This window comes from Empidonax traillii, unplaced genomic scaffold (assembly GCF_003031625.1).
Source record: "Empidonax traillii isolate 1590-97213 ecotype Southwest subspecies unplaced genomic scaffold, ASM303162v1 scaffold464:size472915, whole genome shotgun sequence".
Lineage (NCBI taxonomy): Eukaryota > Metazoa > Chordata > Aves > Passeriformes > Tyrannidae > Empidonax > Empidonax traillii.
Window position 1 is genome coordinate 71,631 of NW_020955657.1, and position 17,800 is coordinate 89,430.

The 17,800-nt window shown below is 40.2% G+C and overlaps 1 protein-coding gene across 1 annotated transcript; it reads left to right on the top strand.

Annotated features, from left to right (window-relative positions):
* Positions 1–2,518: 2,518 nt before the first annotated feature.
* Positions 2,519–17,477, top strand: TARS (threonyl-tRNA synthetase). The gene is made up of 19 exons (XM_027895681.1): positions 2,519–2,562; positions 2,864–2,944; positions 3,815–4,005; positions 5,046–5,169; positions 6,206–6,327; positions 6,532–6,649; positions 7,497–7,561; positions 7,643–7,721; positions 8,232–8,378; positions 9,284–9,382; positions 10,142–10,308; positions 10,843–11,005; positions 11,101–11,238; positions 11,757–11,834; positions 13,402–13,502; positions 13,614–13,718; positions 14,371–14,443; positions 15,206–15,320; positions 16,270–17,477. The coding sequence occupies exons 1-19, from the start codon at positions 2,542–2,544 to the stop codon at positions 16,416–16,418; spliced, it is 2,136 nt and encodes a 711-aa protein (XP_027751482.1). The 5' UTR covers positions 2,519–2,541; the 3' UTR covers positions 16,419–17,477.
* Positions 17,478–17,800: the final 323 nt, after the last annotated feature.

Sequence of the window (17,800 nt, forward strand, 5' to 3'; positions counted from 1 at the left end):
TCGCGAACGAAGATTTGAGAGTTAGTAAATACTCCACAGTGAACAGTAGATAGATTTATATCTATGGTTAAATAGATTCAACGTACGTAAACAAAAACAAACCCAGACACTTTACAGAAAGCCCAGTGCTGTATAACAAGTTAGATGGTTTCCCTAGTGCAGCTGGTGTCCTCTCCTTTCAAAATTTCTGATTACCTTTTTTCATATGTTTCTTTCCTTATATTTTCATTTATTATTTTAAATTTTTATTTGCATTTTGATTTCATTTTAATTTTTAGTTTTTCTAAATGAAATATAAGCCAAATGGCACTGCAATTCCAATCGAAATTTCTGACCACATTTTTCCCAATAAACTTCACATGAAACAGCAACATCTATTCATTTACATGCTGATAATCATTAAAGCATACTGAAATCAATTTATACTATTAAACTATGGTTGAGTTCAGTCACGCATCTTTAAATAAGCTGTTTAAGAGTGAAGCAAGTAAAAGAGTTATTTAGTTTTGTACTTTTTGCCATGAATACTGTTTCCAGAGCCAAGAGCTGTGAGCAGGGTCTCCCTCAGAATTTGTGTCTTATCCACTTAGCATGTTTCGCTGCTGCCATCTTCTGGCACAAGGGATAGTTCTCCTACAGTTTCCCAACTGCTTTTGAAATACTTAGTAATTTTTTCTCTTTAACAGTATCAGCACAGTTTTCTGTTCATTTTGGCCTTCGGTAATTTATCTATAAGTTTTGCAACGTCCTTTTAGCCATCTTTAATTCATCCACCGAAAAAAGATTTTAGGAGATATTGCAAATATAAAAATTAGTAGTATAAAACAAATATCCTTTGCATTACTAAACATTGTATTGCTACAGAAGATCTTACGTATATTATTAAGTGTAGCTGTTCAATAAATGTTTTTGCCAATTGTTATGCTGCTGCTATTTTACTTTCAGACAACAAATTAATTATTCAGATCTAGGCCTGATTCTGTCTTTAAATTCCTGTTTATTACACCTTTCTGTTTTCATATTTAACAAATAGATTAAAGCATTTGCATTATTGTTTAAGCTCCTACATTTGTGATCAAACAGCATGGTGATGTTCTCTCAACCATCCTTCACCACTACATAATCAGTACTTGAAAGCTGTGCAAAACTTCCAGCACTTAAGTTCGTGGAGCCCGAGGTGCTCTGATGTCCATCTGAGAACATTTTAGCTGACTGAAACACTCTAAGCTCCCAGATGACTGGTGCAGATGAAGAGAATGCAGCTATTCCAGGAGGCAGAAGTAGTGTTGGATGCTCTGCAGGTGACAGAGGTCCAAGCCAAGACCTGACCCATGATTTAACCACTTCAAAGCAAGGATGCTATGCCAGGATTTCTTGAAAACATGAAATCTCGTAATGAATATCTTCCTTAAACCAGGCTACTAAGTGAGTTCACCATTACTGCTGATGTTACCAAACACACTTAAGGCCTTAGGACTGACCACTCTGGGAGTCCATAGCCACCATGAGAACGTGCTGAAAGTAAGCTTCTTAAATAAAACTATTATTGTTAGATTAAAAACAGCAGCCAGGAGAGGAGGGGAATAAGATTAAAAATTAAATGCCTGACTATCACATCCTTTCCTTCAGAGTGTCCATAAGTTCTAAGCCACTGAACTGAGCCTTCCCTTGGGACAGCTGTGAACACCAGGTCTGATACAACCACCTCAGAATCATTTCCACTTCTTCTCTGGGTCTCTCCCACATCCCCCTCCCCGACAAAAGCCCAGACAATGTTCAATTCAATTTTTATTTTATTTTAGTCTCTTTTGCAAAGAGTACTTCTGTTTACTGATCCATCCTTGATGAACTTCTGCCTCAGGGGAATGGTATCCAGGCATCCCTGAGTGCTGGAGTGAGTTCAGAGAAGGGCAAGAGAGCTGGGGAAGAGTCTGGAGCACAAGTCCTGTGAGGAGCAGCTGAGGGAGATGGGGAGGTTCAGTCTGGAGGAGGCTCAAGAGTGACCTCATCAGTCTCTCCAACAACCTGAAGGATGGTTGTAGCCAGGTGGGGGTTGGTGTCTTTTCCCAGGCAATCAGAGACAGGACAGTGTCAAGCTGCACCAGGGGAGGTTTAGATTCGACAATAGAATTTCTTCACAGAAAGGGTGATTAGACATCGGAAGGACTGCCACCCCTGGAGTCACCGCCCCTGAAGGTGTTAAAGGAAAGACTGGACGTAGCACTTAGTACCATGGTTGTGCTGGGTCACAGTTTGGACGCGATGCTCAGAGGACTTGTTCAGCCTGATTCCCTTTGCGGTTCTCCCCGCGGCAGCGAGGGGAGCAGGGGTGCGGGGACATGAACCCCGCTCTCCGCTCTCACAGAGTCTCTGCTTACCCGCGTTGCCGGAGCCCCTCCTGGGCCGCCTTCCCCCTCGCACACGCCCCGGGGCGGCCCCTCTCGGGCCGGGCCGGGCCAGAGCGGCCGCCCCCGGTTGCATCAGCCGCGGGGCCGAGCGGCGCCTGCGCGCCCGCCCCTTCCCGGCCGGCTCGGCGCGGCCATGGCGGGAGGGGACGGACAGGTGGGACCTCCGTGCCCCTCGGGCTGAGCCGGGGCGGCTCCTCCGGCTCCGCGTCAGGGCTCGGGAGAGGGGCAGCCCTGTCAGGAGGGCGGGGGCTGGCGGCGGAGCGGGATAGGTCTCTTCCCTTGGGCTTCGGCAGCTCCCGAGGGGCGGTGGGGTGTGCCGCAGGGAAAGGGAGCTGGGAGCGGGGCTGGGGCTCCCCGAGGCCAGGACAGGGTGTCGGGTCTGTTCGCGGGGTGTGGGGCTGAGGGGGGTTAAAGCGGCTGCTGGAGAATGAGGAAATGGTGCTCGCCTTCCGCAGGTGGACGGTGGGGAAGAGAGGAAAGCAGACTGCGGGAAGAAGAAAATGAAGGACGGGGCCGGCGATGGAGGGCGGTCGGAGGTGAGCTGCCCCTCGGCCGGGGGGATGGGAGGTGCCGTGTCCTGGGTGTGCTGGTGGCATTTGCTACAGTTGGTCCTTCTGAAGTATTTTATCAGGCGATACAGTTACGTCTTTTCCCAGATTTTGCCGTGAAGTGACACTGTTGGGTTCTGCACCAAGTTTCGTTGGTGTAGTGGGAGGGCAGCTCAGATGTGCACAGCCGCGGCTCAGTGATTATTTTCCCTCGTGCCCCTTTTTGCAGCGGGAGGCAGGAGGCGGAAATCTGGGGTGAGAAAAGCCTGCACAAGGTACTCATGTCTTTTCCGTCTTTATGGTGGGTAAAACACACATTTTTCTGACTGCACAGAGGGCCATCTGCGGGCCAGCACCAGTGCTGAGCCAGCTGCAGAGCTGTGCAACCTTGGCTGTGCCCAGCCGGATAGTCCTGACGTCAGGACACGTGTGTAAGCTGGAGTCAGTTCCTGTCTGGCTGGACAAGGAACCGGCGTTGCCTCAGTTTTTTGACCTAATAAGAAAAATATGGTTTTACATTACGTTAATACAGTCCTTTCAGGTTGATTTTTGCCCTTGTGTAGCTTATTAAACAGGTGTTTAATAAACTGTGTAGTTGCTTAGTAACATATATGGTTTATTAAACAGGTGTACAGTGGTATAGTTTTCATTAAACTGAAGCCTTATGACATTATGAATGATGTAACTAATACGACATAATCTGGAAGAATGTTGATTATTTATTAGATACAGCATGTATGTACATATTGTCACATAGCTGCTTATGAAAAGTATAACCACTGTTTGCATTCTTGTCATAATGTGCTATCAGATTAATAATCTATAAACCATTTCTTTTTTTTTTTTTATTATGTGTAGCTGAATCCCTGGCCTGCATTTATCAACGAGCGTTTAGAGATGTACAACAAACTTAAAGCTGAACATGATGCACTCCTTGCAGAAAGAGCTGCAAAGGACAGTAAACCCATTAAAGTTACGCTACCTGATGGCAAGCAGGTTGATGCTGAATCTTGGAAGACTACTCCTTATCAAATTGCTTGTGGAATTAGGTATGGTTCTGTTTTGTGATGCACACTATCAGGTTCAGACAGCAGCTTTGAGGAGATGGGTAATGTGTGATTTCTTAGTCATTTACCTCTTCTCAAAGCATCTTGTGTAATAAACTGGAGGTAACTGATCGGGTTTTAGTTTTGGAGTGCAGTCTTTTTCTTCTTTATAAAGATACAGTTTCTAAAATTATGTAAGAATAGAATTGGGATCTTTTTGATATACATTACTGGCATATTTTCTCCCGCAAGTACTGCTCTTGCTTTAAGACCTGATTTGCTAGCAGATGATCAGATTGAATGCAGTGCCTGCAAACCAGCTTGCATTGGCCTGAGGAGGATGACTGCTGAATGATGTTTCAGTTGATTTCAGAGAAAGTTAACAGTATGAGTATCTCTCACTTAATTGTACTTTTACTTGCATGGGAGATACCTATCAAAAAGAGCATTGTACATCTACAGGCCTGTGTGCCATTTTTGAATGATACACAGTGAACACCCTGACAGTTAAAATTACAAATATTGGGTGATTCCTAAAGGTGAGATACCTTTTTTTTTTCCCTTTTATTTCCTCATACCCCCCCCCCCGCCATAGTATTAGAATTTCTTTACTTTTGTGATTTGGGATCAAGAAAAGGGTATTTTGCCTAGTGGATACAAACTATAAAGTTACTACATCAAAAATAGTATTGGATAATTTTTAAGAGAGAAGTTTTATCTTACACTGCAGTAGGATTGGGGAGTCAGGTTAGTACCTTGAGGTGGCTGCCTCTAAGTCAAAAATGTTGAAGAATGTATGAATGTTGGGTATATAACAAAATTTACTTCCCATATATCTGAAATATAAGTAGGATTTTTCATGAGTGTTCAAGACTGGCTAAATTGCTTGTTTATTTGGAATTTATCTGTGACACTGTATCCACCCTGAGCACTCCTGATCTTATTAAACCTGGAGGGCAAATCTGGGGGACTTCTACTTGCTGATTTCAAAATACTGTATACTTATTGTGACTTACAGTTGTACTTTTATATTTATTCTGTAGTCAGGGATTAGCTGACAACACTGTTATTGCTAAAGTGAACAAGGTGGTTTGGGATCTAGACCGTCCTTTGGAGGAGGATTGTACCTTGGAGCTGCTTAAGTTTGAAGATGAAGAGGCTCAAGCAGTGAGTATCTTCTACCAAAACTTGTTTGCCCTTGAAATTCAACCTCTAGTAGTTATTTGCATCTGTACTGTATTCAGAAGATGAAGAGAAGGGAACAGGTTTGCAGTGTAGGTCCATCTGCATTTCCTAATAGTTCCTTACAGAGTGGTTTCGCTACTACAGATAATGTACATTCTGCTGTGTACTTGTAGCCAAGTCTGCTCACAGTTGCTATAGATTATGTCAAGTTTATTTTCATTAAAATTTTTACATTTACAACCTTTGTGTTAGTATGAAGTAGGTCTTTTGAACTGATCTCTTCAACACTGACTTTGAGAACAAAACAGTACAAAGGTCCTGTCTGTGTACAATGATAAAAGTACCAAATGGGCTCCTCTTTTTTCTTTGTATATGCAACAGTACCTACTTTATTTTTCCTGCTCATTCAGATAGATGTGGATATCCAGTAAATTTGTAAATACTGTCTTTGGAAAAAATGAGTTGGTACAAGAAGCTGTCTGTCAAACCCATCACAAAAGTTTTGCATTCAGACTCGGGGTTTTCTTACTGGCTAAGTGAAGGCTGCTGATTTATGTTTTTAGTCTGTGCTACACAAGACAGACTAACTCTTGTGGATTTACTTTTGTCAAAACCTCAGGTGTCCTACAACATTGGTCAGGATTGTGTGCAGGATTTCCCATGCATAAAATCTTTGGACTAGGACCATGGCCTACTGGCTGTTGGTTTTTATGCAGAGATGGTTGATTGAAGTTCATAGGAAAAAAGGTTTCTGAATTAGTTTCCAGACTTCTGGAAAATAATTGAATAATTTCAACAATAGTTGAAAACAAGAGTTGTTTGCTACCATAATCTAAACAGTTTTGTGGTGGAAATGCTACCTTTTGGAAACACTGGTGCTAGGGCTGAGAGTGTTGCTGGGCAGGTCACTTCTGTTCTGCCAGCTGATCTAGTGTATCCTTTAAAGCAAGAGTTTCAGAAAGTGTTTTAAATAAAACGCTTGAAATTCACTAATTCCCTCTTTTTTTACTTCCACTAGGTGTACTGGCACTCAAGCGCTCACATAATGGGTGAAGCAATGGAACGGATCTATGGTGGCTGTTTGTGCTATGGCCCACCAATCGAAAATGGATTTTATTACGACATGTTCCTTGAGGAAGGGTATGTTTTGTGTATTTCTGCTTTTTGGAGGTGTGGGGTGGCAGTCACAGCAAAATTTCTGTTATGTGCTTGTTCCTGGAATGTCATATCTGCTACTCCAGATGGCTTTGTCCTTTGTAGTGCTTCCCATCCACAAGCTAGTGGATCACAAATTGCAAATGGAAGCAAAAATTCTTTACTTTTATATGTGTGTGTTTATTTTAGGGGTGTTTCAAGTAATGACTTCTCTGCTTTGGAAACATTATGCAAAAAGATAATGAAGGAGAAACAAGCCTTTGAGAGACTGGAAGTTAAGAAGGAAACACTACTTGAAATGTTTAAGGTAGGCTGTTTCAGAAGGTTATTTCTAGCCTCATGTAATTAGTCTTTAAGTGTTTGTAACTTTACGGCATGTTCTATTAGTGGTAAAGGATAGTCTGTCAAATGAACTTTTTAAGGTTCTTATAAACTCATTTGTGATATCTAACAAAAAAAATGAGCAAAGGGCAATTCGTAGTTTTTTGAGAATGTGCATTAGATCTTCTGAGATTATAAGAGTTATTTCTTTTCCTGGGTGACCTTCACAGAATCAGTGAACTTGCATTCTTTATTTATTTTCCAGAGATACAAATTTGCAACGTATTATGTGCAGTTATGTTGTATTATCTTGTCTGTGTGATACTCTAACTGCATGTGCTGCTGCATTCCAAAAACTTCATAAAACATTTTTTAGAACAAGGACTTCTGAGAAAGTCCAAGCAGCGCTAAAAATTGACCATTTCTGTTTAGTACCTAGCAGCAAACAATTTTTTTTGAATTCCTGAGATAGACATTACTGAGTTTTCACTGTAGGGACATCAGGAGGATCATAGTGTCATTCAGGTTGGAAAGTATCTCTGTACCTCTGTAGGTCTCCAGTCCAATATCATGCAGAGGGCATGGGGCCAACACTGAAATCAGACCAGGCTTCCTGGGGCTTGTCCAGTTGGACCTTCAAAATTTCTAAGGACAGAGGCTGCACAACCTGCTTTCTGGGCAGCTTGCTTCACTGCTGCTTTGTGCTTCTGTGTGTCTCTTTTATAGTCCTGTTTTGATGCAGCATAGCATCAGGTTTGCAAATAATTTAAACTGCTGGCCAGGCCTCCTGTTTAACAAGGACTTAACAAGTATTTGTGCTGCTTTTTTCTTAGTATAATAAATTCAAGTGCCGCATCCTGAATGAGAAGGTCAATACTCCAACTACTACAGTATACAGGTAATTATATGTGGATCACAATATTACTGGATTTATGGATCAAGGTTTAAATATACCAAATAAATGCTTTCCTATTCTTAGGTGTGGTCCCTTAATAGATTTATGCAGAGGACCTCATGTCAGACATACTGGCAAGATAAAGACCATAAAAATTCATAAGGTAAGTGCTGAAACTTACACTGAAAATATGTTGCTATCTTTGGTCTGAGGCAAGAATGTACTGTGAAATGAGTAACCTGGTTAAAAACTCAGTGTTGAAAATTGTGAAGAGTTGTGTGCTGGAATGATATACACATGGTGTGAAGCCAGCTGGATGTCCAGGGCTTGCAATTCCAGCACAGATAGGAACACAAGTTTGTCTTAAGTTTTGACTGAACCGTGTCAGTTAAAGTGACTAAACAGTTGGAAAAGGATGTCTACAAAGAGAGCAGATAGGCTTTAGAAAAAGACAAGAGAGAGTCTGAAACCATATTTACTTGGTGTGTTCACCTCTTGTTTCTAGATTTTTCTGATCAGTCCTTTGAATTTAAGATTCTAATTCTCCGTACTCCTTAGTTGTTTCACATTAATGGTTTATTAATAGTTGTATGCCTTTTCATAGCAGGCAGTAGTAGTAAAATATGGAAGCTCCTCCCTTTCTTCAGTGTTACATTTATATTTTTGCACGCAGAATTCTTCTACCTATTGGGAAGGCAAGGCTGATATGGAATCCCTCCAGCGAATCTACGGAATTTCATTCCCAGATGCAAAAATGCTGAAGGAATGGGAGAAATTCCAAGAGGAGGCTAAAAGCAGAGATCACAGAAAAATTGGGCGGGTGAGACATTTTTATAAGTAATATATTTCAAAAATACTGTGTGGATATAACCCTTTAACTAGAAGCCTCTCAAAGACAGCATATACTTTGCTGCCACAACCAAGATGTAATACTGTTTTATTTTGAGTTCCAAGGTCAGGTACGTTTCTTTCAAGCATCAAAGTCCTAGGAAAAAATAACTTTTTGCTCTTTTAAATGCAATGACATCCTTATTCCACAGATCAGTCAGAACAGAACAGAAACACTTCAGTCTGCAACACATGAATGCTTCAGTCTGTGGGCAGTGCTCATTCCAACACAGTTTGCTGTAGTCTGGTCACACAGTTGTTTTCTTCTGTGCAGTTTCAGAATCTGGAATACATAGCTATGTCTTTTGGTTGGCTGTTCTTTGGGTTTGTTTTTCTTCAGTAGAAACCCCTGTCAGATAACTGGTAGTCCTGAACAGCATTATAATGTCTGCTGCTGGTACATCATGAAAAAATACAGAAGAATGCACTGTGCAGACCTCAAGCACGTCCACAGTTTGTCACAACATTAGCCAACTGTAGTTCAGTATAGTTCACACAATCACTTAATGTGCACATAATTACCTGCAAAAGCAGAACTAAACATTTACTTGTCGCTGTACAAAGGATGCTGTGGGGGCACAGTTGGGAGTTAGATGTAAAGTTTTAGAGCATCAGCCATGAAACGAAATTGAACAAATCCCCTTCACCTGTAACTATCAGTGGACACAAAAATACTGGTGAAAAGGTATCTGCTGCATTGGATATTGTGGTTTTTTTTCCAGGCTTTTCTTTTTTGAAACTGATAGTGATGCTCAGTCAGTACTAACTCATTTGTGAATGTTAAGTGAAAAAAGCAGGGTGCAAATACTGAGTTTTTCAAGTATTGTTTTTCTGCAGGACCAAGAACTGTTTTTCTTCCATGAGCTTAGCCCTGGTAGCTGTTTTTTCTTGCCAAAAGGAGCTTACATTTATAATACATTAATTGAATTCATCCGGGTAAGTAATGTCTTTTGGAAATCTTACAGAAAAAATGCCATGATTTTAGAAAAATATGCAACAGCATGCTACATGTAACAGCCTTTCATTTCAAGTTATTTTAATCTCTTAATTCTGTAAGGCACTAAAGAAACCTGATTTCTTTGAATTGGTCTTGTCACAATTTGTGCAAAATTATGTTTTACAGTGATTTATATCTGCGGTTAAAGCTGTGATAAAGATGCTTTATAATATGAATTCTTTGACGTCTAGTAGTACAGCTAACTCACACTACTGCTGTTCCTCTGATGCATATTGATTTGTTTTAATAAACTTACTTAATTTGGCCCTGTAGACTTACTCACTTTGAAAATATATGTAGAAAAAAACCCCTGATCTTCCTATTGTAACATTTGAAGTCTGTGTTATTACTGTATATTTGGGCTGCAGTGTACTATCAGTTATCATTGAGTAATTAAAGAATGCTGCTTTGCTTGCAGGGAGGAAACTTGTTCTTCTTGCTTACTACAGAGAAATTGTTTGGGGGAAGGGTGGTGCTGGTGGAAGGGATGTATCATGGCACGTCCAACTTGAATTTTTCTCTTCCCTTCCTCCCTCCCGAAGTCATGTATATTGTATATATTTGTATATTTTTGTGGCTGCGAATTGAAGTCTGTAGTTTTGCTTTCTTCGTTAGTTATTTGATAACTAATAGTAAAACAACTGTAAATACAATATATGCTATTAACAATAAAGTAAAACAACTAACTGTTGTTTTAGAGTGAGTATCGAAAACGTGGGTTCCAGGAGGTTGTCACTCCAAATGTGTTCAACAGCAAACTGTGGATGACTTCAGGGCACTGGCAGCATTACAGTGAGAACATGTTTTCCTTTGAAGTGGAGAAGGAAGTCTTTGCTCTGAAGCCCATGAACTGCCCAGGACACTGGTAAATACATAGCAAATCCAGTTTAGCAAAGATGATGGGGAAAAAACCAAACCCACCCTCCTTTTGCCTGTGTAATTGTAGAGATGGCTGTCTTCAGATATTTATGTGGTCAGGAATGATGTAATTGTTAGTGTTGTTGTCTACACTCTCTCTTTACTTTAGACACTGAGAAGTGTCATTTTTCCATCATTGCAGTAACTGTGTTTCAGACCTGAAGCTTACCTTGGTACTACAAAACCTAGATATCCAGAATAGATACTGGGACATTGCCAATTTTGTGGCAGTTTAGGCATTCAGCTTTTAATGCCCAGTTTTAGGACCTTTCTTTTCTTCTCTCTATGAGGTGGGGGAAGCCTACCAGCTGTAAAAGATGTGCATTTGTTTTCCTGACAAAATTAGATATGACTTGTGGTTCTATCCAGATCACACCATTGGCTTAACAGGCATGTGCTTAGTCACTGGTAGCTTCTCACTGCCTGCTCTGTGCAGAATTTTGATTCTCAGTGGGCTTCAAGTAACAAATTTTTCCTTCAGCCTCATGTTTGATCATCGCCCAAGATCGTGGCGTGAGCTGCCATTACGTTTGGCTGATTTTGGGGTCCTGCACCGCAATGAACTGTCAGGAGCTCTCACAGGGCTCACTCGAGTGCGCCGGTTCCAGCAGGATGATGCTCACATATTCTGTGCTATGGAGCAGGTATGGGCTGCTGTGAAAGGAAATCGGGCATTAAAAATCACACTAACTTGATTTTTTTTTTCCATACTTGACACATTATTTCTCTTGTCATAAAGATCGAAGAGGAGATAAAGAGCTGTCTGCAGTTCTTGCGTACTGTGTATGATGTCTTTGGATTTTCCTTTAAACTGAATCTCTCCACCCGTCCTGAAAAGTACCTGGGAGATATTGAAGTGTGGAATCAGGCTGAAAAGGTAAACAGTAGTTTTATAAACTTTTTTTACAGAAGCAAGGCTGCAGCTGCAAGTTCTGTAAGAACTGCACAGAGAGCCAGTTCTGGCAGCCCCTGTAGTAAGATTTAGATTCATCTCCTGAAAGTGAGGTTGAAAAGGCATAGGGTTAGCCCCTGCAGGTACAATGCTGGAGAGAAGATAGGGCAGGAATAGACATTTGGTGTACTAGGGTGGATCTCATCTCAGTGTCATCTACAGACTTTGAATCTGGCATACAAAGTTCTTGCATCTTAGCTAATGCTTGTTTGGCCTCTTCCAAAATGATTGCATTAATTTTGTTTGTTTTAATTTGGACTAAATTAATTTATTTTTTTTTAGTTCAGTCTCTTCCAAAACTTTCCTTTTTCAGTCAATAAATGAGTTTCATCAGTAACTTGAGAAGTACACAGAATTTAGTAGGGTCACCTATCTGTAGTAGCAGGCTGACCTGATGCTGTAACATGGAAAGAAACACTAAATGCATGTCCTTTTATCTCTAGCAACTCGAAAACAGCCTCAATGCCTTTGGTGAGAAGTGGGAGTTAAACCCTGGTGATGGAGCTTTCTATGGACCTAAGGTTAGTATGTGCTAACCCCTAGCTGGTTTCAGCTTTTAGTTCTATTTGGATGAGGCAAAAGGCCTCATGCAGGAAGAAGGTTTGTTTTTTTGTTACAGTTATCTAATGCCATTTTAAGATGCTGTCTGGCTGAAATTTTTCCAGATACAGAAACTTGGACATGCTTGAGAGGAATAATACTCTGTCATCCTGGTTTTCACACAGTTGTAACATGAGTTCTAATACTCATTTCATTAATTAAACCCAATTTATATGAATAAACTACTTGTCCACAGCTTAAACAGAGCTGACTGGTTTAGTGGGCGACATGAACAGAAGGTGGCACTGTAAGATCTGTTCTAACAAGCAGCCCCTGCTTTAGAAATAATCCTTTCAGTGATAAGTGAATCCTAGGTCACAAGAAAATCATAAGTAAACTGCTTTTAAATCTTTCCCTAATACATCTACACTGCATTTATGTCTGTGTTCTCATCTAGTAAACTTGTTCTGATTACTCTGTTTGTATGCTAATGATTCAGTTTCAGTTTATTGTGTTTTAGGTGAGATGTCTTACAGCAGCTAGTCATTCATAACATGACATGCAAACAAGATTTAGTAATTTCCTCATTTGATTGAAAGAGGGCAAATATACAGGAACCTTTGTTAACATTAATTAACCTTACACTTGCTCCTGATACAGTCTGAATTTGAAATTAAAGTAGGTTGTAAGGAATTAATTTTGATAGAAGCTCTATGGTGACTGGCTGAACTGTGATAAATGCTGACTTCTAATCGCAAAGTTGAAAGAAATTGAGGTCTTGAGTTGTTACAATGCTGATCTGGATGTGTAATACATAAATTCAAATAAGGCACACAGCCTCAACATATTGCCATACTGGTCAAATGATGAGTAAGTGAGCAATGTGATAAATAATAAGGTCAGGACACTATAAATCTACTGTTTTCTATCAATCTTTTCTGTCTAACTAGTATCATAAGTTTACTCAGGATTTAAGTGTCAGATGCCAAAGAAAGAATAGGCTTGACTCATAGGTCAGGACTAGTGACATTGATTCATATGTCTCCCTACTGGTAAGTGGATTATTTAACAGTAGGATTCTCATCCCATGCTCGTACCCTGAGTTTGTAACATAAGCTACAAAGCATTCAAATACTGCATAATATAGAAGTGTAAGTTTACCATTTTGCCACAGGTTGAGGAAATCTTGTTTTTGTGCACACATGTTCAGTTCTGCACGTACAGGCTGCTTAATCCACTCAGTGAAAAGGTCCATGAGAGTACTAGATGGAAAATCACAAAAAATAATCTGAGATATCTAATGTAGTTCCCCTCTGAAGTATTGCCTCTCTACTTACTCACCCTGGTTTTACTCTGACATTTTTTGCATCAGAACTTGCAAATTACTTAAATCCTGACACAGGCTGAAGTAAAACTGTGCTGTCTAAAACTACGTATAGTTCCTCTGCATAGAGTGAAACCTTCCGTCTTAAAACAATGAGTTTGCTTTCAGAGCAGAATCCTCATCTTTTAAGCTGTATTAAAAGTTTGTGTCTTTGTGTTTTTAAGATTGACATTCAGATTAAAGATGCCATTGGCCGCTACCACCAATGTGCTACGATTCAGCTTGACTTCCAGCTGCCAGTCAGATTTAACCTCACCTTTGTCAGGTAAGCGCAGAGGCTGGTGGCTTTAAGTTCTGTATAATTTAACTTTATTGACACTTTGCAGGCGTAAGTTTGCACCAAGTAAAGAACCTTACAAACCCCTTTTCTTTACAGCCATGATGGTAATGACAAAACAAGACCAGTTATCATTCACCGGGCTATCTTGGGATCTGTGGAGAGAATGATTGCCATTCTAACTGAAAACTATGGAGGCAAATGGTAACGTTGCAAACATATTATTCCAGTTTGAGCAAACACTTTATGAGAGAAATTTGCCCCAAGCATCCAAGAGTCAAGAGGGTTTGTTTGTTCTACTTGCTTGCCACAGGGACATGCCATAGGAATACCACAGGGCAATTTCTTCTGAACCACCTTCCTTAGATATGAAATAATTCAAGATATGGCAGATTCTGCCTGATACTGCTCATGCAGGTGCAGCCTACAGCTACTCTACTCAAGGCACTTGTCTCCCAACTGCTTTTGCAGCTGGGCTGCCTTGTAAAGACTTATTTATGTACATGACCTACTTTACCTGTGTAATAGATATGTAATACCCACTGGGAATGAACCCTCTGATTATAACAAGACTCTACTAAAGTAAATGATTCCTGTGCTTAGTTAGTAATAAGATCAACAACTCAATTATGATTTGCTATGTGTCGTAAAACACAGTATGAATCTTCCGGTCAGCGAGTGCTTTTGCCCACGCTGAATTCCTTTAGACACTCAGCTCTTTTTAGGAGATAAACTGTAACGAGTATAGGGCTCTCAACACCCAGTCTAAGCAGATGGCTCGATGAGTCTCTTGTGTAGATTGTAGGATGAAAGAATACTGAAAGCTAAATAAACTTGTTTTGTTTGTTTGTTGAAGGCCGCTCTGGCTGTCTCCACAGCAGGTAATGGTGGTACCAGTGGGACCAGCATGTGATGAGTATGCTCAAAAGGTGATATACATAGTTTTGTGGCTTCATTTTCAGTATATTGCATTTAGCTGAAATACTTGGTTAGTAGAATTTGTCTCAGACATACATGATTAGTAGTATTTGTCTCAGACAAGTGTTCTAAGTCTTTGCATATTCAGTAATTCTTATATTACAGTGACAATTAGCTGCTAAAGTTGTGTAGATTCATCTTAAAGATAACCTGAATTAGATTTTGGGTACATAAACAACAAATGTTGATCTGTGTGAGACTTTTATTTTCGGAAAATTTAGTTTTTGTCTCTAGCTCAAAAGCTGTCTTACCCTTCAGGTTCAAGTCTCCCATGGCCATGTGCATCTTGCAGAGCAGTAAGAAAGATGAAAATAAGTCTTTGCATATTTAGCCTCTAGCAACAATCTCCTGTTGTTTTTTCAAGCACACTATTTATGAACAAAATAGTCTGCAAAATAAATTTAAAAAATAATAAATCTCTTCTAATTAGTAAGCTCTGCCAGCCTGCTGCCTTTTGCAATATGGAACTCCAGTCGCTATTCAGTCCAGACATTAGATGTTCACATCACTGCTTATTTGTTGTGTGTGTATGTAGTTGCATGATAGCTGAATGCATTTTAATTTCTTGAACTGGGCTCATCTCTGGCGCCTGAGCCCATGACAGTGTTTTTGTTTTAGGGGTCAGATAATCTTAAGTGGCTTAAGTCTACAAATCGTAATTAGTTCATGGTTGTGAATATCTTGAGTGACAGTTTAAGTACTTTTTCTCCTAGGTCCGGCAGGACTTCCATGATGCAGGGTTCATGGCAGATGTTGATGTAGATCCTGGGTGCACACTGAACAAGAAGATCAGAAATGCTCAGCTTGCACAGTATAACTTTATTCTAGGTAACGTATTTCTTACCTTGTCCTGCCTGACTTTCTTGTTACAGGATTTGATCTTCTGTGAGCAGGGCAGGATTGTAATCAGTGTTTTAGGTCACTTTGTTCCTAAGAGTCTTCCATTTCAGAGAGTCTTTCCTGCCTACATGATAGGCATTTCTCACTTTTATAGCTGTCACTGACAGATTACTATGACCCCAGGGACTATTGTTGCTATAGAAAAAGCTTTTTGCTGTTCTTTTGTCAGCAACATGGAGATATGTATGAAGTATCTTGTCCTTAGTCAGTCAGATCCTTCAGTTATTTTTCATTCTCCCAGTAATTTATGCTCGTATTTCTAATGGAGCAAAACAAATAGCATATTTTCACTGCATTCAGCTGGAGTGCACTTCTGAGCTCTGCATGCATAGGAGGAGGCTCTTTCAGAGGGGGTGGTGCAGGGACAATTAGAAACTGATGGTGAAGTCTTTGATTTGAAGAAGCACATTAGTCCTGTTATGTAAATTGGGTCTGTCATTGACCTTAAAGTTATCTGGGATTCGCTAGAGTCAAAGGAGCCTTTGACAGAGAAACTCCACCCTCAGAGTAACTGACAGAACCATGAAAAAAGTTCTGTTGTTTAAAACTTCAGGCATTTGATACAAAAAAGACACAGGCATATTTCACTTTCAGGACCACAAGTTAATAATCAGCCTATTAAGGAAAAAAAAATCTCAATTTACGTTCAGAGGTTGTTTCAAAACATTTTCCCACTGAATAGAGCTGGTTTCTGGAGAAATACAGTCTCCAAGTGTGTTATATAGAATTTTTTTTTGTTAGACATACACGTATTATCTTGGTATCTGTAAGATTTTTAGAATATTTGTTTAGTAAGCCTAAAGTTTTGTGGGGATGGGGGTGGGGGAAGAGCTTGCTAAATTTTAAGTTCATTCCTTTGCATCTTGGTTGTTTCTAGTTGTTGGTGAAAAGGAGAAAGCGAGTGGAACAGTGAACATCCGCACCCGGGATAACAAGGTGCATGGAGAGAGAACCATTGCAGACACTGTGGAGAGGCTGCTGCAGCTGAAACACTCTCGTTCCAGACAAGCTGAAGAAGAATTTTAACACCACCTGATCTCCCTGACATGAAAAAAAAAAAAAAAAAATTCTAGTTTTCCTAATTTAGTTAACCAGAGAGCTTTTGTTCTGAGCCAGATTTCACATTTGGATCTCATGCTCGTTTTAATGGGGATGTTTCTTTAGTCAGAAATGCTTCTTTTTGTAAAAAAAAAAAAATCAATTTTTCACAAACCTTGAAGTAAAATTTTCCAGCCACTAACCAGTGACAGATAAAGCAAGGTGAAATGGCTTTCTGTGACTGCAAGGGAAAATTGCAATGTTAATCAGGGATACCTATAGCATTCTAACTACCCTGTTAAGAATAAAATCCTATTTGGTAACAAATGTTTTTCATGAAAGTTGTAACAAAAAACCTCAGGCTTAAGAAACCAGCTAGTAAACATGCACAGCAGCAGCTTTTGAAGTGTTTCCATGAGCAAGGAAAGTGATATCTTGGCATCCTATCTCGTGGTCTTAGACCAGTTAAATATACTGACTCTCAAGAATTTCCAGTCACATGAAAGGGAAAATGCTCTGCCCCAGAGCACTGAGCTGCTCCCCAAAGCTGCTAACCAAAGCCTACTGTTCCCTTTTCCATTCTCTGAAATGTGCTGGCTCTGCAGGTCAGGTCCTTGGAGCTGAAGAAAGGGGATAACAGTGTCTGGAAAAGGCAGGGCATAGTAGGGCCAAAGAAGCAGTTAAGAGAACCAAGATTCTTAGAAACAAAGGGTCTTTCTGTTCCAGTCTCTGAACTGTCATAATGATACGGTTGTGTGTCACACCAGAAACAAGAAAGTACTGAACAGAAATGGATAGTGATTCTTTCTTTAAGAGAAATGCAATTTTACAGTTTAGTAGGTACAGTCCCCTTCCATGGAACACTTCCTTCCCAAGCCTCTAGTCCAGGGCAAAACACACTTAATTATCACCCCTCCTATCTTACAGCTGAGGGATCTCATCAATTGATTTTGGGTTTGGTTTGAGGCTTTTTTGTACATCTGGCTGACGAGTGGCAAATGTCTGTTACTGGCAAAAAATAAAGTCTTGGTCTGAAGTTTTTTTGCATCTATGTGTTGGGTTTTTTAAATCTTAACTAACCTGAACAGCTTCCCAGGGTGATTGGTAACAGTTCCTTTAAAAAGACGGCTGTTGCTACAGCCCCAGCAAAGGTCAAACAAATCTGAGGATGTGTTTTTCAAAACCTCCCAAGTTTTGCCATTTCCATTACTGTCTGGGCAGAAGCATTTCATGCTGCCTTTTCTCACCTGTCTTTCTCAGGGGTGATGGTCACATTTTATCAGCACTTGAACCTATAGTGAATTCAGACTCAGACCGCAACCCCAGCAACTTTCAGCAAAATCTATTTCCTCTTCCTTTTGTTCATTCAG

What these genes read in the sequence shown, in the direction of transcription:
- TARS (XM_027895681.1), top strand. Translation starts at nt 2,542, where the DNA reads ATGGCGGGAGGGGACGGACAG. An exon ending in TGGCGGGAGGGGACGGACAG is followed by an intron (nt 2,563 to 2,863) that starts GTGGGACCTCCG and finishes CGCCTTCCGCAG; the next exon opens with GTGGACGGTGGGGAAGAGAG. An exon ending in AGACCATAAAAATTCATAAG is followed by an intron (nt 7,722 to 8,231) that starts GTAAGTGCTGAA and finishes TTTTGCACGCAG; the next exon opens with AATTCTTCTACCTATTGGGA.